General features: G+C 39.7%; 2 protein-coding genes across 8 annotated transcripts in view; both read left to right on the forward strand.

Moving 5' to 3' along the window:
• The window catches only part of LOC105495442 (zinc finger protein 568), a 33,002-nt gene extending 23,109 nt beyond the window's left edge, over positions 1-9,893 (forward strand). For all 6 annotated transcript variants that reach the window (XM_011765010.2, XM_011765013.2, XM_011765011.3 and 3 more), the window contains one exon: positions 6,695-9,893. In XM_011765010.2, coding sequence (XP_011763312.2) covers positions 6,695-8,277 — 1,583 coding nt within the window. In that variant the 3' untranslated portion in view covers positions 8,278-9,893. The remainder of the gene's footprint in view (positions 1-6,694) is intronic.
• LOC105495445 (zinc finger protein 568-like) overlaps positions 1-27,314 on the forward strand; it is a 70,646-nt gene that overhangs the window by 6,003 nt on the left and 37,329 nt on the right. Inside the window, exon 1 of one of the 2 annotated variants that reach the window (XM_071086489.1) lies at positions 22,972-23,096. The exons of the other annotated variant lie outside the window; for it this stretch is intronic. The gene's annotated coding sequence lies outside the window, so the exon portion shown is untranslated. Of the gene's footprint in view, positions 1-22,971; positions 23,097-27,314 lie in introns of those variants that run through there. 2 annotated transcript variants of the gene reach the window in all.

Here is a 27,314-nt window from a genome sequence, read left to right on the forward strand (position 1 = left end):
TGGTGTTTATGACATGCTTCTTTATCCCATTTTTCCTGTAATCTGGCTTTACTCGATGCAGGTTCAAATCTTTGGCAAGTGTACTTCATAGGTGATGCTGTGTACATCCTATTGCATCTTATGTCGGTTTGTCCCACTTACAAATATAATTGAGATTGATCAGTAGATTCTTGTGTTGTCAGGCCAAATCCTCCTATGTTGGTGATTTCTATCAACCTTTCACTTAAGGGTTTTAGCACCTATTGACCATCATAGCCTAGATCCATTATTTTATTAGAGCATCTTTCGCTTTTATTAGCTGAAATTCTCTTGTAAAGAAAAACTCTCTCATTAACTATTTCATTTCACTGAATACAGTTTCTCAAGCCAGGAAAAAGAAATACTCTTTCTCTTTAAAAGCTTTTAGAATAATGATTGATGCCCTAGAGGTTTCCAAATTTGTCAAGTTAAATCATTATAAATTTATGTAATTTGAGCATCAGAATATATTATAGGCATATAAATAATATTTTTCATATATTATTATTATTATTGGAGACAGAGTCTTGCTCTGTCACCCAGGCTGGAGAGCAGTGGTGTGATCTCAGCTCACTGCAATATCCGCCTTCAGGGTTCAAGTGAGTCTCGTGCCTCCACCTCCTGAGTAGCTGGGATTACAGGTGTGTGCTACCACACCTGTAATTTTTGAATTTTTTAGCAGAGATTGGGTTTTGCCATGTTGGCCAGGCTGGTCTCAAACTCTTGGTCTCAAAGTAATCAGCCTGCTTTGGCCTCACAAAGTGCTGGGATTACAGTTATGAGCCACCGCACCAGGCCCATATATTAATACTCAAATTGTCTTATCTTTAGCAAGAGGGATCTTTGGCTAATCTTGTAAATTTCCTGGGTCAGACATGGCAATAGCCATTTCTTTAAAAACTTTTATCTCTTTTAGCAGGAAATGATATTGTGGAGACTGCAGTCTGAGTATTATGGTTGCTCTTTAGTACTGAGTTACTGGTTCTATAGGTTTTAAGTGGACAGAGCTAGGAAAAATGCATCTTTTAAAAAGAAAAAAATAGGCCAGGTGCGGTGGCTCATGCCTGTAGTCCCAGCAGTTTGGGAGGTCAAAGCAGGCAAATCACCTGAGGTTGGGAGTTCGAGACCAGCCTGACCAACATGGAGAAAACTCGTCTCTACTAAAAATACAAAATTAGCTGGGCGTGGTGGTGCATGCCTGTAATCCCAGCTACTGAGGAGGCTGAGGCAGGAGAATAGCTTGAACCTAGAAGGCGGAGGTTGTGGTGAGCTGAGATTGTGCCTTTGCATTCCAGCCTGGACAATAAGAGCAAAACTCCATCTCAAAAAAAAACGAAAAAGAAAAATATATATGAATTTATAGATACATACAATTAAAATTAAAAAGTATAGGGCCCTTTTACCTTTTATGCTGAAAATCTTGGCTCCTTATTACATTATTTCCTTAGTTCATATATATTTCTCACTCTTGGCACTATTGACATTTTGGGCCAGATAATTCTTAGCTCTAGGGGACTGCCTTGTGTGCTGTGGGACGTTTAGCAGCATGCCTGCTTCTACTCACTGGATAACAGTAGCACCATCCCTCTTTTTCCCCATCATCTTCTCAATTGTGAAAACCAAAAATGTCTGTAGACCTTCCAGACATTGCCGGGCGCGGTGGCTCAAGCCTGTAATCCCAGCACTTTGGGAGGCCGAGACGGGCGGATCACGAGGTCAGGAGATCGAGACCATCCTGGCTAATATGGTGAAACCCCGTCTCTACTAAAAATACAAAAAACTAGCCGGGCGAGGTGGTGGGTGCCTGTAGTCCCAGCTACTCGGGAGACTGAGGCAGGAGAATGGCGTAAACCCGGGAGGCGGAGCTTGCAGTGAGCTGAGATCCGGCCACTGCACTCCAGCCTGGGCGACAAAGCGAGACTCCGTCTCAAAAAAAAAAAAAAAAAAAAAAGACCTTCCAAGTGACCCTTAGGGAGTAACACTGACTAATCTATCTTCTTTCTTTATATATTAGTTTCAAATTAACAGTAATATTAATATTACTAATAATAAAAAGACAACTAAATGTAGTTTAAGATTTCTTTGGGGTTTCCTCCTTAGACTATATTCTAATAGGGATATATAGTCAAACTACTATGTTTAAGGTTACTTGAAGTAATTTTCTATATGATTATGGCCCTCATTTGATAAGTAGGGTTACTTGTTTCTAGTTTTTTTCTATTTTTAGGGATTGCTTTGACTTTCTTTCTTTTTTTGATTTATTTTTTCATATGTAAAATATGTGCATGATTTTAATGTCACAACTCTAAAGTTACAGTCAGAGAAGTCATGGTTTCAGGACATGTAAGTGAAAAAAACTCAGTGTACAGAACGTTGTTTAGAATATGCTATTTTTTTTGTGCAAATAGATGGGAAGAGAGACAGAAGAGTGTGTGTTAGTGTGTAAAATATGTATAAAAATTCAATTGGCCCTTGGACAACTTGGGTTTAAACTGCACGGGTCCACTTATATGCTGATTTTCTTACACCTCTGCTACCCAAGACAGCAAGACCAACCTCCTCCTTAGCCTACTCAGTGTGAAGATGATGAGGATGAAGATGTTTAGGATGATCCACTTCCATTTAATGAATAGTAAATGTATTTTCTCTTCCTAATAACATTTTCTTTTCTCCAGGTTATTTTATTGTAAAAATGCAGTGTATAATACATATACAAAATACGTGTTCATCAACTATGTTTTCAATAAGGCTTCTGGTCAACAGTAGGCTATTATTGGTTAAGTTTTGGGAGAGTCAGAAGTTAGAAACAGATTTGCAATTATGTGGAGGATTGGCACCCCATCCCCATGTTGTTCAAGGGCCAACTGTACATATGATATATGTGTGTATATGTACTATATATAAGGAAATGTATGATAAATATATATGTGTGTGTGTGTGTGTGTGTGTGTGTTTGTATGTATTTTTTTTTTAATGATGGAAGAATAATACAAGAACTGGCCGGGCGTGGTGGCTCATACCTGTAATCCCAGCACTTTGGGAGGCTGGGGCAGGCGGATCATGAGGTCAGAAGATGGAGACCATCCTGGCCAACATGGTGAATCCCCGTCTCTACTGAAAAATGCAAAAAATTAGCTGGGTGTGGTGGCGTGCACCTGTAGTTCCAGCTGTTGGGGAGGCTGAAGCAGGGGAATCGCTTGAACCCGGGAGGTGGAGGTTGCAGTGAGCCGAGACTGCACCACTGCACTCTGGCCTGGTGACAGAGCGAGACTCTGTCTCAAAATAATAATAATAATAACAATAATAATAATCTAAGAACTAATAAAAATGGTTATCTAGAGGGCAAAGCGGGAATTGGTGTTTCAGGGACAGGGTAGAATCTGGATTTTCCTAAATATGCTGCTGTTTGATAATTTGTCAGTTTTTATCAACTTGATATAAATGGAAGATGAGGTTTAGTAGCATTATCAATCACTTCTCCTTTCCTTTTTTTCTGGAATATAGATACGTCACAATTTTTAGCTAATTCAGTTTCACCACTTACTTTGTTATGATTGTTGACATATTGTTTACTACTGAGCCAAGAAATGACTTTTAATTACATATACTTAAACTTTTTGTCACTCCTAGAGTTACTACTTGTCTTATTTTTCTGTTTTCTATGTATTTTTAATTTAAATGATACTCTCAAAATTCTTTGTTTAAATAAGGAATCCATCATTGTTATTAGTTTACCTCATTTTGATGCCTGAAGGGATAAAAGGGAAATTCTAAACATCTTCCAAAATTCTAAATTTTAAAGAGGATAAAAAAAAAATTTTTATTTTTTTTTTATTTTTATTTTATTTTTTTTCTGAGATGGAGTTTTGCTCTCATTGCCCAGGCTGGAGTGCAAAGTTGAAATCTTGGCTCACCGCAACGTGCGCCTCCCAGGTTCAAGTGATTCTCCTGCCTCAGCCTCCCAGGTAGCTGGGATTACAGGCATGCACCACCACGCCCAGCTAATTTTGTATTTTTAGTAGAGATGGGGTTTCTCCATGTTAGTCAGGCTGGTCTCAAACTCCCAGCCTCCGGTGATCCGCCCAGCTTGGCCTCCCAAAGTGCTGGGATTACAGGTGTGAGCCACCATGCCCTGCCTAAGTTTTTTTAACTAGTGGACTACAGAATGGTTGGATCAGAACCTAGAAGGTTTTTTGTTTGTTTATTTGAGACTGAGTCTCACTCTGTTGTCCAGGCTGGAGTGCAGTGGCACAATCTCGGCTTACTGCAACCTCTGCCTCCCAGGTTCAGGTTCAAGCAATTCTCCTGCCTCAGCCTGCTGTGTAGCTGGGATTACAGGTGCACACCACCACGCCCAGCTAATTTTTGTATTTTTAGTAGAGATGGAGTTTTGTCATATTGGTCAGGCTGGTCTTGAATTTCTGACCTCAGGTGATCCACCTGCCTCGGCCTCCTAAAGTGTGGGCATTACAGGCGTGAGCTGCCGTGCCCAGGCTGAACCTAGAAGTTTTGTGTGGGGCCCCAAATGGCAGCATCTGTTGTTCCTTTTAATCTTTTTATCTCTTATGTGTAGGTACATGCCAGCATTCATGAGGCTAAATAACAGAAAGGGTTTGTTGATCTCACTCATGTTAGAGTGTATGGTGAATCTAAATCACATGGGAACTCTACATGCAGTTATGTCTAGGAAACATAGTTTTAACTGCCTCAGCCTTTACAGGATGGAAAAGCATGGTGGGAGATTGGAATACATGTTACTTAAGCAGATCCATAACTCTTGCCTAACTGCTCCCTACTCAGACTTTAATCCTCTTCTTTTTAGTTCCACTCTTATCCTACCCACTCCCCCTTTTTTTGAGATGAGGTCTTGCTGTTTCCCAGACTAGTCTCAAACTCCTGGCCATTAGCAACCCTTCCAAATAGCTGGGAATACAGGTACAGCCCAGTGCATCTGGTTTTTTAAATTAATAAACTTCATCTTTTAGGCTGGTTTTAGGTTCATGACAAAACTGAGTGGTGTACAGAGCTCGTGAAAAAGTACGAAGTATATGAATACCCACTGCCCGAGCACACATACAGCCTTCCCCACTGTCAACATCTTGCACCACAGTGGTGTATTTGTTACCGTCAATGAACCTGCATTACTGTTATTATTATACACATCATTATTACCCAAAGTCCGTAATTTACATTAGGGTCACTCCTGGTGTTGTACATTCCATGGGTTTTGATAAATGTTTAATGACTCAGATCCATTATAGTATGGTACAGAATACTTTCACTGCCCTAAAACTCCCTTGTCTTCCCCCTATTTATTCCTTCCTCTCCCATAAGCTCTGACAACCACTGATATGTTTACTGGTCATGATTTTGCCTTTTCCAGTTTGGAATCATACAGTAGGTGGCCTTTTCCAATGGGCTTCTTTCACTTAGCAACATGCATTTAAGGTTCCTCCATGTCTTCTTATAACTTGATGGCACATGTTTTTATCATTGATGAATATTTCATTGTCTAGATGTACCACAGTTTATCCATTCGCCTAGTAAAGGGCATCTTCCAAGTGTTGGCAATTAGGAATAAAGCTACTGTAAATATCCATGTGCAGGTTTTTGTATGGACATAAGTTTTCAACTCATTGGGGTAAATACCAAGCATGGTTGCTGAATAATATGGTAATAGTATGTCTAATGTTGTAAGAAACTGCTAGACTGTCTTCCAAAGTGGCTATACCATTTTGCAGTCCCACCAGCAATGTGTGAGAGTTCCTATTGCTCTGCAAATTTGTCAGCCTTTGACTTACTAGTTGTAGCAGGGGTTTTTTGTTGTTGTTGATTTTTTTTTTTTTTCGGATTTCCTACATAGATGATCATATCACCTGTGAACAAAGACAGTTCTTGTTTCGTTTTTCCTTCCTAATCTGAATAGCTTTTATTTCCTTTTCTTGTTGCATTCGGTAGGACTTCTAGTACAATGTTAAAAAGCAGTAATGCAAGGGAACATCCTTGCCTTGTGCTTGTTTATCCCTACCTTTTGAGTGCCTGGATTCTCCAATTCTTGAGCCTTTCCAGTGATTTTTGGCCAAATCACTTTGTTGCTTATTGTCATTTGCATCTTCATGATACTTTATAGCTTTGCTATTCTGTTTATGGTTCTCTAAATGCTTCTCATCTTGCAGTATTATGTTAAAATCTCTTGTTCACCTTTTTTACACTCATGTCTCCTTTTTCTTATGGATTTAACCCTTTATTCTTTCACTATCATTTTAATGGAATTTTAGGAAGGAGGAAAAATACATGCATTCAAGCCAGTGTGTTTAATCACAAATGTTAATTTTGCTCTTTAGCCGTTTGACTCCCTGTCAGTCATTTTTGTGTTCACCCTTTCATTTTAATTATTCTATTCGTTTTGCTGATTTCTGCACTGTTTTTGGACACTTTACAAATCAATCAAAGCTACTTGGACCTACAGATACCAGTTTTTGTCTCCATATGTTTGATGTAGTAGTTAACTTCTCAAACCTTAGGAACTAGGAATATTTACTCTTAGCTTTCTTTCATATTGGTTGACTAGGCCAACATCAAAGATTAAACCCCACATTAGCCAATTTCTGATATGTTATTAACAGTATAGTGGTAGAATAATTCACAAGTAATAATTTCTGGTCCTCCATTTTAGAAGTTTGGGAAGTTGATGAACAGATCAAGAAGCAACAGGAAACACTTGTGAGGAAAGTCACATCCATCTCCAAGAAAATTCTGATAAAGGAAAAAGTCATTGAATGTAAAAAAGTTGCGAAAATATTTCCTCTGAGTTCAGACATTGTTACTTCAAGACAAAGCTTCTATGACCATGACTTACTTGATAAAGGTTTGGAGCATAATTTAGACTTACTTAGATATGAGAAAGGCTGTATAAGAAAGAAACAGAATGGATGTAATGAGTTTGGGAAACCATTTTACCATTGTGCATCCTATGTTGTAACCCCCTTTAAGTGTAATCAGTGTGGACAAGACTTCAGTCATAAATTTGACCTCATTAGACATGAGCGAATTCATGCTGGAGAGAAACCTTACAAATGTAAAGAATGTGGAAAAGCCTTCAGTAGGAAGGAAAATCTTATTACACATCAGAAAATTCATACTGGGGAAAAACCGTTTAAGTGTAATGAATGTGGAAAAGCTTTCATTCAGATGTCAAACCTTATTAGACACCAGAGAATTCATACTGGGGAGAAACCTTATGCATGTAAGGATTGTTGGAAAGCCTTCAGTCAGAAATCAAATCTCATTGAACATGAGCGAATTCACACTGGAGAGAAACCCTATGAATGTAAGGAATGTGGGAAATCCTTCAGCCAGAAGCAAAATCTTATCGAGCATGAGAAAATTCATACTGGGGAGAAACCGTATGCATGTAATGAATGTGGTAGAGCTTTTTCTCGAATGTCATCTGTTACGCTACATATGAGAAGTCACACGGGGGAGAAACCCTATAAATGTAATAAATGTGGAAAAGCTTTCTCTCAATGCTCAGTATTTATTATACATATGAGAAGTCACACTGGTGAGAAACCCTATGTATGTAGCGAATGTGGGAAAGCCTTCTCTCAAAGTTCATCCCTTACCGTACATATGCGAAATCATACAGCTGAGAAACCCTATGAATGTAAGGAATGTGGAAAAGCCTTCAGCAGGAAAGAAAATCTCATTACACATCAGAAAATTCACACTGGAGAGAAACCTTATGAATGCAGTGAATGTGGGAAAGCCTTTATTCAGATGTCAAACCTCATTCGACACCAGAGAATTCATACGGGTGAGAAACCCTATGCATGTACAATCTGTGGAAAAGCCTTTAGTCAGAAATCAAACCTCACTGAACATGAGAAAATTCATACTGGAGAGAAACCTTATCATTGTAATCAATGTGGGAAAGCTTTCAGTCAGAGACAAAATCTTCTTGAACATGAAAAAATTCATACGGGAGAGAAACCATTCAAATGTAATGAATGTGGTAAAGCCTTCTCTCGAATCTCATCCCTCACTCTTCATGTGAGAAGTCACACAGGGGAGAAACCCTATGAATGTAATAAATGTGGGAAAGCCTTTTCTCAGTGCTCATTACTTATTATACATATGAGAAGTCATACTGGTGAGAAACCCTTTGAATGTAATGAATGTGGGAAAGCATTCTCTCAAAGAGCATCCCTTTCTATACATAAGAGAGGTCATACAGGTGAGAGACACCGAGTATATTAAATGGAAGAAGCCCTCTTAAATTCAACCCATGTTTTACTTAAAATATCTTGGCATAAGCTCAAAAAACCAGGATCTTTATGGAAAAATTTTAATACTTTGTTAAAAGATGTAAGACTGGAATAAATGGAGAGAAATACCATATACATAGATGGAAAAACCCGGTATTATAAAAACCTCCAATTCTAAAAATCTATAGACTGAATGCACTTCCAAACAAAATCTACTAAGAATCTAGGATCTTTCAAAAATGATTACAAAATTCATGTGAAGTAGAAGTGTATGGATTGCTGAGACAATTTTGAAAAGAACAGAGGAAACACCCTCACTGTATAATATAAAGTTATAGTCATTTAAAAATGTGTGGTATTAGTACATTAGTAGGTAAATAAGCAGATTTTAAAGAATAGAATATCCAGAAGCAGACTCATGAATATATGTGAACTTGGGGTATGTTAGACCTGACATCATGAATTAGTAGGGAAATGATGACCTAGTCAATAAAATTGCTGGGAATATTTGACTCCCCGTATTAGAGGAACTAAAATTACAACATTATGACATATTAAAAAATAAATATTCTTCTTTTTTTTTTTTTGAGACAAAGGTCTCACTCTGTCACCCAGGCTGGAGTACAGTGGTGCAATCTCAGCTCACTGCAGCCTTTCTGCCTCCTGGGTTCCTTTTTGTTTTTTTTTGTATTTTTAGTAGAGATGGGATTTCACCATGTTGGCCAGGCTAGTCTTGAACTCCTGACCTCAAGAGATCTGCCCTCTTTGGCGTCCCAAAGTGCTGGGGTTTAGAGGCTTGAGCCACTGTGCCTGTCCAAAAGATTAATATTCTAAAGGATTTAAATACTGGAATCTGAAAAGCCAAACTGAAACCATTGGAAGAAAATAGAGGTTATTGTCTATGACGTTGAGGCCAGGGAGCCTTTTTTTAAAAAAAAAAAAAAAAAAACTCTGTAATTCCACTTCTAGGTATACATCCTATAGAAACTCACAAATAATGCATAAGAAATATTTATATGATATATGTACATATGTATAACCAGATGCAGTGGCACATGCCTATAATCCCAGCTACTTTGGAGGCTGATATAAGAAGATAACTTGAGCTCAGGAGTTCAAGACCAGCCTGGGAAACATAGCAAGACCCAATCTCTTAAAAAAAAGAAATATATAGACATATATCTGCCTTGAAAATAACCTATTCGTCATTGGGGTAATGATGAATAAAATATGATATATTCAAATGATAGAATAGTATACAGCACTTAAAACAGTGACCCAGATCCGTATTGTATAACATGGATAGTTAAAACAATGTTGAGTAAAAAAATCAAAATACAAATGAAACATTGTATAATAATATTTATGTAAATTGGAATGAAATCATTTATAAAGAACAACTGTTTCTATTATTGAAAAGTGTATGTTAAACTATTTAAAATAGAATAGAAGGATACATACCCAATTATTGATAGCATTGTCTCTGGAGATTGAATTTGAGGCTGTTGATTAAAAGGAGACTTGAGCTTTGCTTGTAATTTTTATGCCTTAAAAAAAGACTGGTAGCATATAAAATAAATCTTAAAAGCTAATGATACACAATGATAATATGAATGTTTACTTGTAACAGTGTTTTTCTAGTTCTTTCTCAGAATAGGCCAAGGGAAGCCTGTGCCCATAGAAGGAAGTGTTATAATGGATTCATATGCCCTATCAGATGCTCAACTATTTTATGAAAAATATCTCTAGAAAATTAGCAATTAGAATATTCCTGTTTATTATATAATGTGAAATTAGCACATTTTAGCAACTTGATGATGCTGTTTTTCTATATTTTAACATTTCTGAAATTGGACTCCTTTCAACTGATGATATCTTAGATTCAAGTAAATAATTATTAAAACTTTGAAAATCAGATGGCAGTATAACAAATGAAATGTGTTTTTATTTACTAGCTCAGGGCATCATGTCTACTACTCATGGTGCCTGTCCTCTCAGTGTAGCCAGTATTACTAGACAGCAAATTTATTAGGTTCATAGCTAACTGATTACTGATATATTTAGTCATTGTGGAGAGATTAAGATTTTTCCTGAGAAAGTGACTTTGCAGTATTTGTTTTCTTGCCCTGTAATTTTCCATACAACCAGCATAGGCATTAATATCATTGTTAATTATAACAATATTTTGAAATGAGAAATCTTGATTTCCTGAGGTGGCCATAAGCAATTGTGTAAAAGTGTGTTGGTCTTAACCTAGAGACCATTTTATTCTTTTTACAACTCTTGACTTACACAGCCCATCCAGTTTTGGTTGGAAATGGTGGTGAACTCAGATCCTGAACACTAATAATAGAGTTCCTCTTGAAGGGTCTCATTCTTTGTAACAATACATGAACCAACCCTTACAGAGGTGATGTTTTTATTATGCCATCTCTACAGTATTATTTGATATACAATACAGAAAGCTGCTAATGCCTTTTTAAAAAGGAGATAGGGCCAGACGCAGTAGCTCAAGCCTGTAAACCCAGCCCTTTGGGAGGCCGAGGTGGGTGGATCACCTGAGGTCAGGAATTCAAGACCAGCCTGGCCAACAGGATGAAACCTCAACTCTATTAAAAATACAAAAATTAGGCCGGGCGCGGTGGCTCAAGCCTGTAATCCCAGCACTTTGGGAGGCCGAGGCGGGCGGATCACAAGGTCAGGAGATCGAGACCACAGTGAAACCCCGTCTCTACTAAAAATACAAAAAATTAGCCGGGCGCGGTGGCGGGCGCCTGTAGTCCCAGCTACTCAGGAGGCTGAGGCAGGAGAATGGCGGGAACCCGGGAGGCGGAGCTTGCAGTGAGCCGAGATCGCGCCACTGCACTCCAGCCTGGGCAACAGCGTGAGACTCCGTCTCAAAAAAAAAAAAAAAAAAAAATACAAAAATTAGCCAGACATGGTGGCGGGTGCCTGTGATCCCACCTACTCAGGAGACTGAGGCAGGAGAATCACTTGAACACGGGAGGCAGAGGTTGCAGTGAGCCAAGATCGTGCCACTGCACTCCAGCCTGGATGACAAGAGTAAGACCCTTTCTCAAAAAAATAAAAAATAAAAATAAAAAGGAGATAGGTTGGGTGTGGTGGCTCATGCCTGTAATCCCAGCACTTTGGGAGGCCTAGGCAGGCAGATTACCTGAGGTCAGGAGTTCGAGACCAGCCTGGCCAATATGGTGAAACCGCACCTCTACTAAAGATACAAAAATTAGCCAGGCGTGGTGGTGCGTGCCTGTAATCCCAGCTACTCAGGAGGCTGAGGCAGGAGAATCACTTGAACCTAGTGGGGTGGAGGTTGCAGTGAGCCAAGATCACGCCAGTGCACTTCAGCCTGGGCAACACAGCAAGACTCTACCTCAAAGAATAAAAATAATAAAAAGGAGATAAAAATAGGGGGTGTTTATGAAAAGGGATCTTTAGCTTTTATGATTGAACATGAACTACATTTGTTTGAAGTTAATTTCCCAAAAGTAAATCTCAAACTAAAGTTGTGAAGTACAACCGTGACTATCAGTTTTGATTGTTATTAGGTATTTTTGAAGACCGATGGTGACTTAACAGCAGGGACTGACTTTAGTGAAAACAATACAACTTACTAAAACTGAAATATCTAAATGAGTATTATCATTTCATAGTCCCTTCTTCAGTAAGTTTTATACTAAATCCAGTTTTGCCAGCATACCCAATATTTATGTGTAAACTGTTTTTTAGTTTTTTTTTTTGAGACAAAGTCTTGCTCTGTCACCCAGGCTGGAGAGCAGTGGTGTGATCTCGGCTCACTGCAACCTCTGCCTCCTGGGTTCAAGTGATTCTCCTGCCTTAGCCTTCTGAGCAGCTGGGACCACAGGCACGCGCCACCATGCCTATTTTTTTTTTTTTTTTTTTTTTTTTTGTATTTTTAATGGAACTGGGGTTTCACCACGTTGGCCAGGCTGGTCTCGAACTCCTGACCTCAGGTGATCCGCCCACCTCCGCCTCCCAAAGTGCTGGGATTGCAGGCGTTGAGCCACTGCGCCAGCCTGTAAACTTTTTTTTTTTTTTGGAGAGGGAGTCTCCCTCTGTCGCCCAGGCTGGATTGCAGTGGCATGATCTTGGCTCACTGCAGCCTCCACCTCCTGGGCTCAATTCTCCTGCCTCAGTCTCCTGAATAGCTGGGACTATAGGCACCCGCCCAGCTAATTTTTGTATTTTAGTAGAGACAGGGTTTCATTATGTAGGTCAAGCTGGTCTGTGAGCCACCATCCCCAGCCTGTAAACCTTTTTTCAAAAAATAGTTTTCACATTTCATGTATCCACACAAGTAACCCTGTATAAGTATTTGTGAGACATTTTTTTTTTTTTGGTCTAAACAGTTGTTTTTCTTTGTGAGTTTTCTTTTTAATTTTTGTTTTTGTTTTGGCCTGTACTTTATATGCCTTAAATCCTCTGCCCCTTTCTTTACATAGCTTTGGAGTCAACAGAGAAATGTAAAATTCCACTTAAGGCCCATAAGGACAACCTTAGATTTCTCTTTTGGCCTCTCTCACCCCAGTAAGACTGGCTGAGCCTATCAGGTGAGGTAAAGTGCCTCAGAATAGGTGTAAAAGGGTGTTTTACTGACCTTGTGTCAGCAAGCAGATGATCTGGTCTTTGTAAATTCATTTTTTCCTTCTGTCCTAAGGGGTAGAAATAATAAGATAGATATAAGTGACTGAGATAAACTTTGAAAAAAAAATCATTAATTAAATCATGGTGAATTCTTCTTTACCTGAACACACTTGAGTTACTGCCTAGAGAGTTTCCATTCTAGAGTTCAGACTTCGTAAGAGGTCCAATTCCTGTGAATGGCCTCAAAACACACAGAATAAAATATACTAATAGTGGCTTGGATTAGACACAGCAGTAGAAATTGGTAGATTTCAGATACATTTTGGAGGTGATTCAACATAATGAGTTCATAGGAAAGATGAGGAGTAAAGAGATAAAGGATAACTCCTATGTTTTAATGGAAAGAAACTGGCTGGACGGTGGACCATTTGATAAAAATGCAGCAGGTTGGGGAGAAATATTTTAGGGTAGATGTTGGGGGTGGAATCAAGATGTGTGATGGACTTTCTTTTCAGCTGTTTCCCAGAAGCAGGCTTTGAGATGAGGATTCCTATGCAAGTGATTTATTAAGGAAGTGCTTTCAGTAAGAGGGGTAAGAGAATGGACAAAGCAGAATAAGAAAGAGAAGTAAGTCAAGGGTATGATCGCAGGCACAGTCCTGCCACGGATGATTTCATCCTGATCCCTGTGGGAACTTGAGTGTAAGCTATACCTCAGACTTTTCAAGATTCCACCTTCAGGACTGAGGCACTTGTGCTGCCAACTTCTGAGAATCTTGGCTGCTGACAACTCACAGCTAAATTCCTCTAAGGAATTGCTGTTGGATGAAAGGAGCTGCCTTATGCAAGGTTACACTGTCTCCCTGCAGGCAGCTTGGCCCACATTGCCTCAGTTTAGAGCAACTCTGAAGAGCAGTCACAGCTCTAGAGCTCCCCAGGGAACAAATTTCAACTACATCAGTTTAATTTCTCTTTCCATCCAATTCTTCTTTATTCATTTCCTTACTGCTGATGTTCCCAAGAGATCTCCCCAATAAACCCTACCATAGATTTCCATCTCAGATTCTTTTCCTGGGAAACTGACTTAAAACAGTAGGCATTTTGCAACAGTAGTCCTCAAATTGAAATTTAAAAAAAATTTTTTTTTTTTTTTTTTTTTTTTTTTGAGACGGAGTCTTGCTCTGTGCCCCAGGCTGGAGTGCAGTGGCGCGATCTCGGCTCACTGCAAGCTCCGCCTCCCCGGGTTCACGCCATTCTCCTGCCTCAGCCTCCCGAGTAGCTGGGACTACAGGCGCCCGCCACCTCGCCCGGCTTATTTTCTTGTATTTTTAGTAGAGACGGGGTTTCACCGTGTTAGCCAGGATGGTCTCGATCTCCTGACCTCGTGATCCGCCCGTCTCGGCCTCCCAAAGTGCTGGGATTACAGGCTTGAGCCACCGCGCCCGGCCTGAAAAAATTTTTTTTTTTTTTTGAGACAGGGTCTTACTCTGCTGCCCAGGCTGGAGTATGTGATGCAATCTTGGCTCACTGAAACCTCTGCCTCCCAGGCACAAGCAATTCTCATGCCTCAGCCTTCTGAGTAGCTGGGATTACAGGTGTGCACCACCATGCTCAGATACATTTTTGTATTTTTAGTAGAGATTGGGTTTCACTATGTTGGCTAGGCTGGTCTTGAACTCCTGGCCTCAAATGATCTGCCCACCTCGGTCTCCCAAAGTGCTGGGATTACAGGTGTGAGCCACAGCACTCAACCAAAAACCATTTTTGATTCATTTGAAACTAATAAACTCATTACATGTTAATATAAATAATAAATTTTTAGGAAATTATGAAAAATAATTATTTCCAAAACAAAAAAAAATAGCGTCATTGTTACACAATTTTCAAATACTTTAAATAAAAGCAGACAGCTGGGTTCTCATATCTGCTTCTACATTTAGTCACATGTAGACTGGGAAACTCATTCTATACTCATGAGCAAATGAGATCAAAAGAAGGAAAAATATGGAAATAGTTTCAATCTCAAGGCTCCCTAGTGATTTCCAGACTGTTCTTTTTTTTTTTTTTAATGGAATCTTGCTCTGTCGTTCAGGCTGGAGTGTAGTGGTGCGATCTCGGCTCACTGCAGTCTCCGCCTCCCAGGTTAAGGGATTCTCCCTGCCTCAGCCTCCCAAGTAGCTGAGATTACAGGCACCTGCCACCATGCCTGGCTAACTTTTGTATTTTTAGTAAAAATGGAATTTTGCCGTGTTGGCCAGGCTGGTCTTGAGCTCCTGACCTCAGGTGATCCATCTTGGCCTCCCAAAGTGCTAGGATTACAGGCATAAGCCACCATGCCTGGCCCCAGACTGTTCTTTAACTGCTGTTTTGACATTTGGCGTGGTTTCTTCAAAAACTTGATGTCATGGGCTAAAGAGGTGTATAGACAGGAGGCCAAGGAGAAGCATTGGCATGCTGTCCGTAAGTGGTCTCAGATGGAGGACTTGCGAAAAAAGGAAGATGGATAAGGAAAATGTTAAATATGTGGGTAAATGGAAACAAATATTGGCAGTGGAAAAGAAGAGCAAAATTGACTTACAAGGTTTTCAAATGCTGTGAAAATACTGGAAAATAATGGTATATAATTCAGTGGTTTGGAGTGGGTTTGATTTAAAGTATTTCAAGTCTCTTTACTATTAAATATAAAGCTAATTTTTTAAGATTCAGATTTTGAAGGATTGTAAGAGACCAAAAGATTGCCTTATTGAGTTGAGGAAGTTCCCTTCTATTCCTAAATTTTTGACTGTTTTATTGTGATTGAGTGTTGGATTTTTGTCAAATGATTTTTCTGCATCTATAGACATGATTATATGATTTTTCTTCTTTAGCCTCTTGATGTTATGAATGACATTAATAGATTTTCAAACATTGAATCAATCTTGCATTTCTGGGATAAATCCCACTTGATTGTGGTGTATAATTCTTTTTATATATTACTGGATTTGATTTGCTAATATTGAGTATTTTTGCATCTATATTCATGAGAGATGTTGTTCTGTAGTTTTCTTTTCTTGTAATATGTTTCTCCTGGTTTTGGTATTAGGATAATGCTGGCCTCATAGACTGAGTTAGGAAATACTTCCTTTTTCTAGAAGACAGTGTAGAGAATTGATAAAATTTCTTTCTTATATGTTTGGGAGCATTAATCAGTAAACCCTTCTGGGCCTGATGCTTTCTATTTTGGAAGGTTAATAGTTATTGATTCCATTTATTTAATAGATACAGGCCTGTTTGGATTGTCTATTCTTGGTGAGTTTTGACAGATTGTGTCTTTCAAAGAATTATTCTGTTTCATATAGATTATCAAATTTATTGTCATAATATGCTTTATACTCTTATTCTTGTTCATAATATTCTTTTTTTTTTCTTTTTTTTTTTCTTTTTTTTTTTTTTTTGAGACAGGGTCTCTCTTTCACCCAGGCTGAAGTGCAGTGGCACAATCTTGGCTCACTGCAAACCTCCACCTCCCGGGTTCAAGCAATTCTTTTGTGCCTCAGCCTCCTCGAAAGTGCTGGGATTGCAGGCGTGAGCTACCACGCCCAGCCAGGTGGAGTCTTTAGATTTTCCTAGATATAGGATTATATCATCAACAAAAAGGCACAGTTTGACTTGCTATTTTCCAATTTGGATACCTTTTATTTCTTTCCCTTGCCTGATTGGTCTGGCTGGAATTTCCAGTACTATGTTGAATAGGAGTGGTGAAAGTGGGCATTGTTCCAATTCTTAGTGGAAATGCTTTCAGCTTTTCCCTATTCACTATGGTGTCAGCTGTGGGTTTGTTATATATAACCTTTATTATTCTGAGGTATATACCTTCTGTGCCTAGCTTGTTGAAGTTTTTATTGTGAAAGCATGTTGAATTTTATCAGATGCTTTTTCTGCATCTATTGAGATGATCATGTGGTTTTTGTCCTTTATTCCGATGTGATGTATCATGTTAACTGATTTGCATACATTGACCCATCTTTGCATCCATGGTATAAATCTCACTTGATTGTGGTGTATTATCATTTTGCTGTGCTATTGGATTTGGTTTGTTAGTGCTTTGTTGAGGATTTTTGCATCTACTTTTGGTCAGATATCAGCCTTTAGTTTTCTTTTGATGTTGTGTCCTTCCCTGGTTTTGGTAACAGGATGATCCTGGCCTTGTAGAATGAGTTGGGGAGAATTCTCTCCTCTATGATTTTTTGGAATAGTTTCAGGAGAATTGGTATTAGTTCTTCTTCATATGGTGTAATTTGGCTGTGATTCCAATTGGCCCTGGACTTTTCTTGGTTGGGAGACTTTTTATTACTGATTTAATCTCACTACTTCCTAGTGGTCTGTTCAGATTTTATATTTCCTCCTCATTCAGTGTTGGTAAGTTTTATGTTTTCAGGAATATATCTGTTTTCCCTAGGTTTTCTAGTTGGTCAGTATAGTGTTGCTTATAAGTCTGTGACGCTCTTTTGTATTTCTGTAGTATCAGTTGTAATGTCTCCTTCTTCATTTCTAATTTTGCTTATTTGGATCTTCTCTCTTCTTGGTTAGTCTACCTAGTGGTTTACCAATTTGGGTTATCTTTTTGAATAACCAACTTTTCATTTTGTGGATCCTTCATAATGTTTTAGTCTCCATTTCATTTAATTCTGCTCTGATCTTATATTATTTCTTTTCTTTTGGCTTGTTCTTGTTTTCTAGTTCTTTGAGGTACATTGTTAGATTGTTAATTTGTAATTGTTCTACTTTTTTTTTTTTTTTTTTTTGAGACAGTCTCCTCACTCTGTTGCCCAGGCTAGAGTGCAGTGGTGCAATCTCGGCTCACCGTAACCTCTGCCTCCCGGGTTCAAGCGGTTCTCCAGTCTCAGCCTCCCGAGTACCTAGAATTACAGGCACCCACCACCATGCTCGGCTAATTTTTGTATTTTTAGTAGAGATGGAGTTTCACCATGTTAGCCAGGCTGGTCTCGAACTCCCGACCTCAGGTGATCCGCCCACCTCGGCCTCCCAAAGTGTTGGGATTACAGGCATGAGCCACCGTGCCCAGCCAACTTTTTTGATTGCATTCTACATTTATTGCTATAAGCTTCCCTCTTAGCACTACTTTTGCCCTATTTCACAGGTTTGGGAATGTTGTGTTTTCATTTTCAGTTATTTCCAGAAACTTTTCTTCAGCCTGGCATGGTGGCTCACCATGTAAAAATACAAAAATTCGCCGAGTGTGGTGTCACTTGCCTGTAATCCCAGCTACTCGGGAGGCTGAGGCAGGAGAATTGCTTGAATCTGGGAGGCGGAGGTTGCAGTGAGCCGAGATCGTGCCATTGCACTCCAGCCTGGGCAACAAGAGTGAAACTCCATCTCAAAAAAAAAAAAAAAATTTCAATTTTCATTTTGGTTGTAATCTTTAGTGGTTATTCAAGAGTATGATATTTAATTTCCATTTATTGGTATACTTTCCAAAGTTCCTCTTGGTGTTGATCTCTAGTTTTATTCCATTGTGGTCTAAGATACTTGATAAGATTTCAGCTTTTAAAAACTTGTTGAGACTTGTTTTGTGGCCTACTCAATGGCCTGTTATGGAGATTGTTCCATGTACTGGTGAAAATAATGTGTAGTCTACATCTGTTGGGTGAAAGGTTCTGTGAATATCTGTTAGGTGCATTTGGTCTAAAGTCTAATTTAAATCTAATTTTTAAAAACTGTCTAATTTTTTAAAACTAATGCTGAGAATGGGATGTTGAAGTCCCTCATTATTATTGTATTGCAGTCTCTCTCTTTAGATCTAGTAATATTTGCTTTATGAATCTGGGTACTTCAGTGTTGGCTGCATAGATATTTAGAGTTGTTATGTCCACTGCTGGTTTAATCACTTTACGTTTATATAATGGCCTTCTTTGTCTTTTTTTTTTTTTTTTACTCTTTTTGACTTAAAATCTCTTTAATCTGTTAGAAGTATAGCTACTTCTGCTCACTTTTGGTTTCCATTTTCATGAAATATCTTTTTTCATCCTTTTACTTTCAGTCTATATGTGTCATTACCAGTAAGGTGAGTTTCTTTTAAGTAGGATATTTGGGGATCATTTTTGTTTTAAATCCATTCAGCCATTCTCTATTTTTTAAGTGGGGAATTTAATCCATATATGTTCAAAGTTATTATTATTATTATTATTTTGAGATGAAGTCTCACTCTGTTGCCCAGGCTGGAGTGCAATGGCGCTCACTGCAACCCCTGCCTCCTTGGTTCAAGCTATTCTACCTCAGCCTCCCGAGTAGCTGGGATTACAGGCATGTGCCAGCACACCTGGGTATTTTTGTATTTTAGTAGAGATGGGGTTTTGCCATGTTGGCCAGGCAGGTCTCAAACTCCTGACCTCAGGTGATGCGCCTGCCTCGGCCTCCCAAAGTGCTAGGATTACAGACGTGATCCACCGACCTGGCTCACAGTTGTTATTGACATATGAAGTTTTGTCTCTATCATATTGTTAATTGGTTTGGGTGTTGGGTTTTTTTTGAGACCTCCTGGGGTCAAGCAGTCCTCCCACCTGAGCCCCACAAGTAGCCCCCCATATACCACCATGCCTGGCTAATTTTTTTTATTTTTATAGAGATGGAGTCTCACTGTGTTGCCCAGGCTAGTCTTGAACTCCTGGGCTCTAATGATCTTCCTCTCTCCGGCTCCAAAGTGCTGAGATTACAGATTTAAACCACCATGCCCAGCCTTTTTTGTTGTGTTATGTTTTTTGGGTTTTTTTTACTTGTTTTCTTATGGTCACTGTGGCTTGGTAGACTTCTGTAGTAGTACCATGTGAGTCCTTTCTCTTTCTTCTTTATGTGTTTACTTTACCAATGAGTTTTATAGTTTCACTTATTTTCATGATAGTAAATGTTACAGTGTTATTTTTTTTTGCTTCCAGGTTTAAGACCCCCTTGAGCTTTTCTTTCTTTCTTTCTTTCTTTCTTTTTTTTTTTTTCTTTTTTTTTCTTTTCTGAGACAGTTTCACTCTGCCACCCAGGCTGGAATGTAGTGGTGCAATCTCCAATCACTGCAACCTCCACCTCCCAGGTTCAAGTGATTCCCATGCCTCAACCTCCCAAGTAGCTGGGATTACAGGCATGCTCCACCACACATGGCTAATTTTTGTATTTTTAGTAGAGACGGGCTTTTACCATGTTGACCAGGCTATTCTCAAACTGCTGACCTCAAGTGATCCACCCGCCTTGATCTCCCATAGTGCTGAGATAACAGGAGTGAGCCACCACACCCAGCCTTCAGCTTTTCTTATAAGGCCAGTCTAGTGGTAACAAATTTCCTTAGCATTTGCTTGTCTAGAAAGGACTATTTCTCCTTCGTTTATGAAGGATAATTTTGCTGGACGTAGCATTCTTGGCTAGTTTTATTTATTTATTTATTTTTAGCACTTTAAATATATCATCCCATTTTGTTTTGACATGTAAGGTTTCTGCTTAGAAATCCTCTATTAGTCTTATAGATGCTTTTTTTTCTTTTAAGGATTCACTCTTTATCTTTGTTTGACTTGAAACAATGTGAATATAATTGTGCCATGGAGAAAAACTTTTTGCATTTTATCTCCTTGCGTATTGCGAGCCTTCTGTATCTGGATGTCTGAATATCTTGTTAGGCTTTGGAAGTTTTCATCCATAATTTTATTAAATCGGTTTTCATTGCTAAATAATGGTACCACAATCACCTGTTAATGAATAGTTGGGTTGTTTCCAGTTTGGAGGCTATCAAAAATAAGGCTACCATGAACATTTGTGTAAAAATTCTTCGTATAGATGTATGTTTTCATTTCTTTTGGATAAATACCAAGGATTGGATTGGCTAGGTAGTATAGGAAATATGAATTTTATGAAAATTCTTAATTTCAGACCTGTCAATTCAGTCTCAGTAGCTTCATTTTTCTTAGCTTGATAAACGATGGAAATATTAACCCAGTGGCAATTTTATGTACGCACACTGATGAATGTCAGCTGCACTAGGCTTTGGGCAGAGTGCCAAAATAAATGGCAAAGCAAAGCCTCAACAGCTGCTCCAGGGGCATAATTAATGACCGTGTCCTAAAGACATTTCAGTGTTAACATATAACCAGCTGCTGTTTCTCCTGTAACTAAATTTAACAACTGACAGCAACATGAACAGCATTTTATGAGATACTCCCAATACAGTCTCTATTAAATGAGTTTGGTAGAGGGCTATGCTATGACTGGTGCCCTATTTCAGAGTTGTTTTTTAACATTGGCAATACCTTTTCATGTATTAGAAAGGCCCAAGTTGGCCGGGCGCAGTGGCTCACAGCTGTAATCTCAGCACTTTGGGAGGCTGAGGCAGGCAGATCATGAGGTCAAGAGATCGAGACCATCCTAGCCAACATGGTGAAACCCCATCTCTACTAAAAATACAAAAATTAGCTGGGCGTGGTGGTGGGCGCCTGTAGTCCCAGCTACTCAGGAGGGTGAGGCAGAAGAACCGCTTGAACCTGGGAGGTGGAGGTTGCAGTGAGCTGAGATTACGCCACTAGACTCCAGCCTGGCAACAGAGCAAGACTCAGTCTCAAAAAAAAAAAGAAAGACAGAAAGAAAGGCCCAAGTCACATAAACATTTGTTAATTCGCTTCTGAACCTGTGTGAAATAATTACTTTCTTGTTACGTAGTGGACAGTAACTTTGTAAGATCTCCTGGTGTCCAGAACCCAAGCTTGATTTCTGCTGTTTCTGGATATCCTTTAAAGAAACAAGTACTGGAGGCAGAGGATAACCTATTAAGTGTTCTCTGAAATATGAGGTATCTGAGCCTATCTGATCTTTTAAGTCAAAATAATGAGGTGAGCCACACATAGTGGCTCATGCCTATAATCCCAGCACTTTGGGAAGCCAGGATGGGAAGATTGCTTGAGCCCAGGAGTTCAGGACCAGCCTGGGCAACATAGTGAGACCCTGTGTCTACAAAAAAGTTTTAAAAATTTTGGCAGATGTTTTGACACACACTTGTAGTCCCAGCTGCTTGGGAGGCTGAGATGGGAGGATCCTTGAGCCCGGGAGGTTGGGGCTGCAATGAGCCATGATTACCACTCCAGCCTGGGCAACAGAGTGAGACCTTATCTCTTATAAATAAATAAACAAACAAAATAATGAAATGAAAGTAGATACAAGAGGTGGTGGAGCTTGTAGCAGATGACAACCATGTCCCCTGAGGTGACTGATACCTCCAGTGTTAGAGGTGGAAGAGCATCACCTCTAAATAAAAAAATTACCTTCTGCGCTCTCCTAGTTGTGACAATGGTCTTTAGTCTTTGGGGACAAGCAAGTGCTATAGGAGGGACTTGTATCTATACAAAGACTTGTACAACTGGGCTTGAAATTTTCATTAAGGATGTAAATGTTATCCTACTTTCTTGGGAATCTTTGATTATTGCTATGGTTTCAATATTTGTCCCGTCCAAAATTCATGTTGAAATTTAGTTGCCATTATAACAGTATTAAGAGGTGGAACCTTTACAAGGTGATTAGCTCGTGAGAGCTCCACACTCATGGGTGTGATTAATGCTGTTATAAAAGGACAAGTTGGACATCCTTTTATCTCTTTGCCTGTCTGCCTTCCATTTGAGGACTACCATGCGTCATAAATCTGGCCAGTGAGATATAAGCAAAAATATTTGGGGGTAATGGGTATTTGAAAGCATTTTCTTCCTTAATAAAAGGGACATAATCAGCTAGCACAGTTATTTCCCTTAATTTTTGTCAACAGCAGAGACCAGCATTGAGTCCCTGATATAGCAGCATTCTCTTTTGGAACCAGCCAGCCACCTGGTAGAAGGCCAATTACATTAGGTCTGTTCTATCATGGATTAGACAGAGATTCATTCTTATAAGTATAAACAGATATTCTGGATATAGATTTTATTTTCTTGCCCATAATGCTGCTGCCAGCGTCACAACCATGGACTTACAGAATGCTTTCTCCACCATTATGGCATCCCCCCAGTTTTGTGTGTGATCAAGGACTTTTTTTCTTTTTTTTTTTTTTTCCAGACAGAGTCTTGCTCTGTCACCCAGGCTGGAGTGCAATGACGTGATCTCGACTGACTGCAACCTCTGCCTCCCAGTTCAAGTAATTCTCCTGCCTCAGCCTCCCAAGTAGCTGGAATTACAGGTGCGCGTGGCCACACCAAGCTAATTTTTGTATTTTTAGTAGAGACAGGGTTTCACCACATTGGCCAGGGTGGTCTCGAACTCCTGACCTCCAACTATCTTTGAGTACCTGGCAACATAGCAAACTTCTCCAGCATCACAGTGAGCTACAACCACATCTTCAGTGAGGTTTGAAACTCACCCTTGGGAAAGACCTCCTTCCAAGTATGTTCTCTCTTGGGTACTCTTCCCTCAGCTCTAAAGGGCCTTTTAGAGGTCTCCTCATGCCCCTATAGTTTCTGTCCTATCATTGCTTAATAATTCTTTATATTATAATTCTGTTTAAATTCCTTGGGCCAGGCACAGTGACTCGCGCCTGTAATCCCAATACTTTGGGAAGCCAAGGTAGGTGGATCACCTGAGGTCAGGAGTTTGAGACCAGCCCAGCCAACATGATAAAACTCCGTCTCTACTTAAAATACAAAAGTTGGGGGGAGGGGGGAGGGATTGCATTGGGAGTTATACCTGATGTAAATGACGAGTTGATGGGTGCAGCACACCAACATGGCACAAGTATACATATGTAACAAACCTGCACGTTATGCACATGTACCCTACAACTTAAAGTATAATAATAATAAATAAATTTAAAAAAATAAAATAAAATAAAATAAAATATAAAAGTTAGCTGGGCATGGTGGCACGTGCCTGTCATCCCAGCTACTTGGGAGGCTGAGGCACGAGAATCACTTGAACTTGAGAGGCAGAGATTACAGTGAGCTGAGATAGCACCCCTGTACTCCAGCCTAGGTGACAGAGCAACACTCTGTCTCAAAAAAAAAAAAAGAAAAAAAAGAAAATTTCTTTGAAGTTTCTATTTCCTGACTGTATCCAGACTGATACAAACTGACTACAGAAGCTGGCTGCTGATACAAAACGTTTCTCATCTATTTCTGGCAATAGCCCACCATCATTCATAAAGACCTTCACACAAGCTTTCCATGATACCCAACTCCTTAAAGTCTCATAAGGCAGGACAGTTTGCCATCAAGCAAAAGCATAATGAGTTGTTTCACCACAATGGTCCTGTCTCCATGGCAGATCATGATGTCCACAGTAAAGAATCCCATCTTTCTCTCCAAGACAGGTGTTTTTGCCCTATTAGTGCTTGGAATGGAACACTGGGCATGATGGAGAATCTCAACAACATGAAAATGCATATCTGTTAACAGTGGTGTTGTATTTTCTTGTGGGCTAAATTGAAAACCCAGGAACAAAATAAAAAATTGGTTGTATTTGAAATTATCCCATAAAATATCTAAGATGTCCTACAAAGCATATAACATGGATCAATTATCCAACACTGAAGAATAATATGTATATATGTGTGTCAGCTGTACACCATAATATCCACACATAGTAGAAAGTACACATAGAAAATGTAATTTCATTATTCATATTTATATGAAAGAAAAATACAAATTTATATGAAAGAGTAACACATATTAATTTACATGAAAATGTAACATATACCTTATATTAAATATGCATATGGGCCAGGTGCAGTGACTCACGCCTGTAATCCCAGCACTTTGGGAGGCCAAGGCAGGTGGATCACGAGGTCAGTAGATGGAGACCATCCTGGCCACCATGGTGAAACCCCGTCTCTACTAAAAATACAAAAATTAGCCGGGCGTGGTGGCAGGTGCCTGTAGTCCCAGCTACTTGGGAGGCACAAGAATCGCTTGAACCCAGGAGGCAGAGGTTGCAGTGAGCCAAGATCGTGCCACTGCACTCCAGCTTGGCAACAGAGTGAGACTCTGTCTCAAAAAAAAAAAAAATATATATATATATATATACACACACACACACACACACACACACATATGATTGTTAGAAAAAAGGAGATTCATATGGTCTGAAGTTATCATCCCTCAGGTTACTTACCAATTAAAAAGGGGAAAATAACAATGGAGACATGGCCATTACCACCTTAGCCAAGTGATCAAATTTAGCATTGCTAATAGTGAAATGACCAAATTTCATGTGTCTATTTGTGTGATCTATGTGGTTATCCTGGAGTCATCTATGTAGTATTCTTACTAAATATGTTTAACCTAAATGTTATCATGAGGAAAAACTCAACAAACCCAGAATGTGAGACATTTGGTAGAACAAGTAGACTAGATTCTTAAGAGAAGAATGTAATGCAATAACCTGGATTGTGTCCTGCTTAAAGAAAAATACATACAAGACATTTTGGGGACATTTAAATATGGATGAATTGTGGAATTATTGTTAATTTCCTTGAGTGTGATCATGATGTGGTTAGATATGCATGGGATGTCAGCGTGAGACACTGTGTTGTGTGGTGTGTATGATATTGTGTTTAGTGACATATGTGTGAAACACACTGTTTAGTGATATATGGTAGGAAAACGCCCTTAGAAGATACACTCAGCTGAGCGCAGTGGCTGGGTGTGGTGACATGCACCTGTAGTTCCAGCTACTCTGCACACTGATTGAGGTGAGGTGGAAGGATCGCTTGAACCCAGGAGGCAGAGGTTGCAGTGAGCTGAGATCACACCACTGCACTCCAGCCTGGACAACAGAACCAGACCCTGCCTCAAAAAAAAAAAAAAAAAAAATTTGTACGGAAGTATAATGATACTTGAATTTATTTTCAAATGGTAGAGAATCAAAAGTGGCAAATTGTTGACAACTTGTGAATCTAGGGGACAAGCACAAATAAGAGGTTTTTTTGTTATTGTTTTTTTTTGAGACAGAGGCTTGCTCTGTCACCCAGGCTGGAGTGCAGTGGCAGGATCTCGGCTCACTGCATCCTCCGCCTCCTGGGTTCAAGCAATTCTCCTGCCTCAGCCTCCTGAGTAGGTGGGATTACAGGCACGTGCCACCATGTCCATCTAAGTTTTTGTATTTTTAGTAGAGACGGGGTTTCACTGTGTTAGCCAAGATGGTCTCGATCTCCTGACCTCCTGATCCACCCACCTTGGCCTCCCAAAATGCTGGGATTACAGGCGTGAGCCACCATGCCCGGCCCAAATAAGAGTTCTTTGTAGTATTCTTTCAATGCTTCTGGAGATTTGAAACTTTCCAAAATAAACAATGAAATAAATGTGTCTACAAAGTGGGAAGGCACTGAGGTGATTGGGGACGTACCCAAAGACCCCACTGGAACAGAACTAAAGAACCAGTTCTCTGATTCGTTGCCATAAGAGAGGAAGCTTCGGGAGAAGGAATGCAAAAGTTCTATATCCTAGTTGGAAGAGAGTGAAAGAAAATATCTCAAGTAAGGAAGGACAGACTTATCAAGGATATGGTTTTTTGATGAATGACAGGTCATTCCAACCTCTTCCTGCTGAAGGAAGATTTCTTCATCCAGATACTGAGGTCAGAAGTGAGAAACGAGGCCTGTGGTCTAAAATCCAGGTGTCATAAAACCGTATTCTTTTTTTTTTTTTTTTTTTTTTGAGACGGAGTCTTGCTCTGTGCCCCAGGCTGGAGTGCAGTGGCACGATCTCGGCTCACTGCAAGCTCCGCCCCCCCGGGTTCACACCATTCTCCTGCCTCAGCCTCCCGAGTAGCTGGGACTACAGGCGCCCGCCACCTCACCCGGCTAATTTTCTTGTATTTTTAGTAGAGACGGGGTTTCACCGTGTTAGCCAGGATGGTCTCCATCTCCTGACCTCGTGATCCACCTGTCTCGGCCTCCCAAAGTGCTGGGATTACAGGCTTGAGCCACCGCGCCCGGCCAATCGTTTTCTTTCTCTAGGTTCTAGGAGAGAATCTATTTCCTTGTCTTTTCCAACTTCTAGAAGCTGCCTGCATTCTTTTGCTTATGGCCCCTTCCTCTGTCTTCAAAGCACATCCTCCTTTTTGTTGTCATGATTTCCTCTCTGACTCTGACCTTTCTGCCTTCCTCTGTTAAGGACCCTTGTTCGGCCTGTTCAGTAGTCCAGGATAATCTTTCCATCTCAAGATTCTTTTTTTTTTTTTTTTTTTTTTTTTTTTTTGAGATCAAGTCTCAGTCTGCCACCCAGGCTGGAGTGCAGTGGCGTGATCTTGGCTCACTGCAACTTCTGTCTCCCAGGTTCAAGTGATTCTCCTGCCTCAGCCTCCCAAGTACCTGGGACTACAGGCACGCACCATCATGCCTGGCTAATTTTTGTATTTTTAGTAGAGACTGGGTTTCACCATGTTGTCCAGGCTGATCTCAAAC

The sequence above is a fragment of the Macaca nemestrina genome, chromosome 20, assembly GCF_043159975.1.
Source record: "Macaca nemestrina isolate mMacNem1 chromosome 20, mMacNem.hap1, whole genome shotgun sequence".
In the NCBI taxonomy this organism is placed as follows: domain Eukaryota; kingdom Metazoa; phylum Chordata; class Mammalia; order Primates; family Cercopithecidae; genus Macaca; species Macaca nemestrina.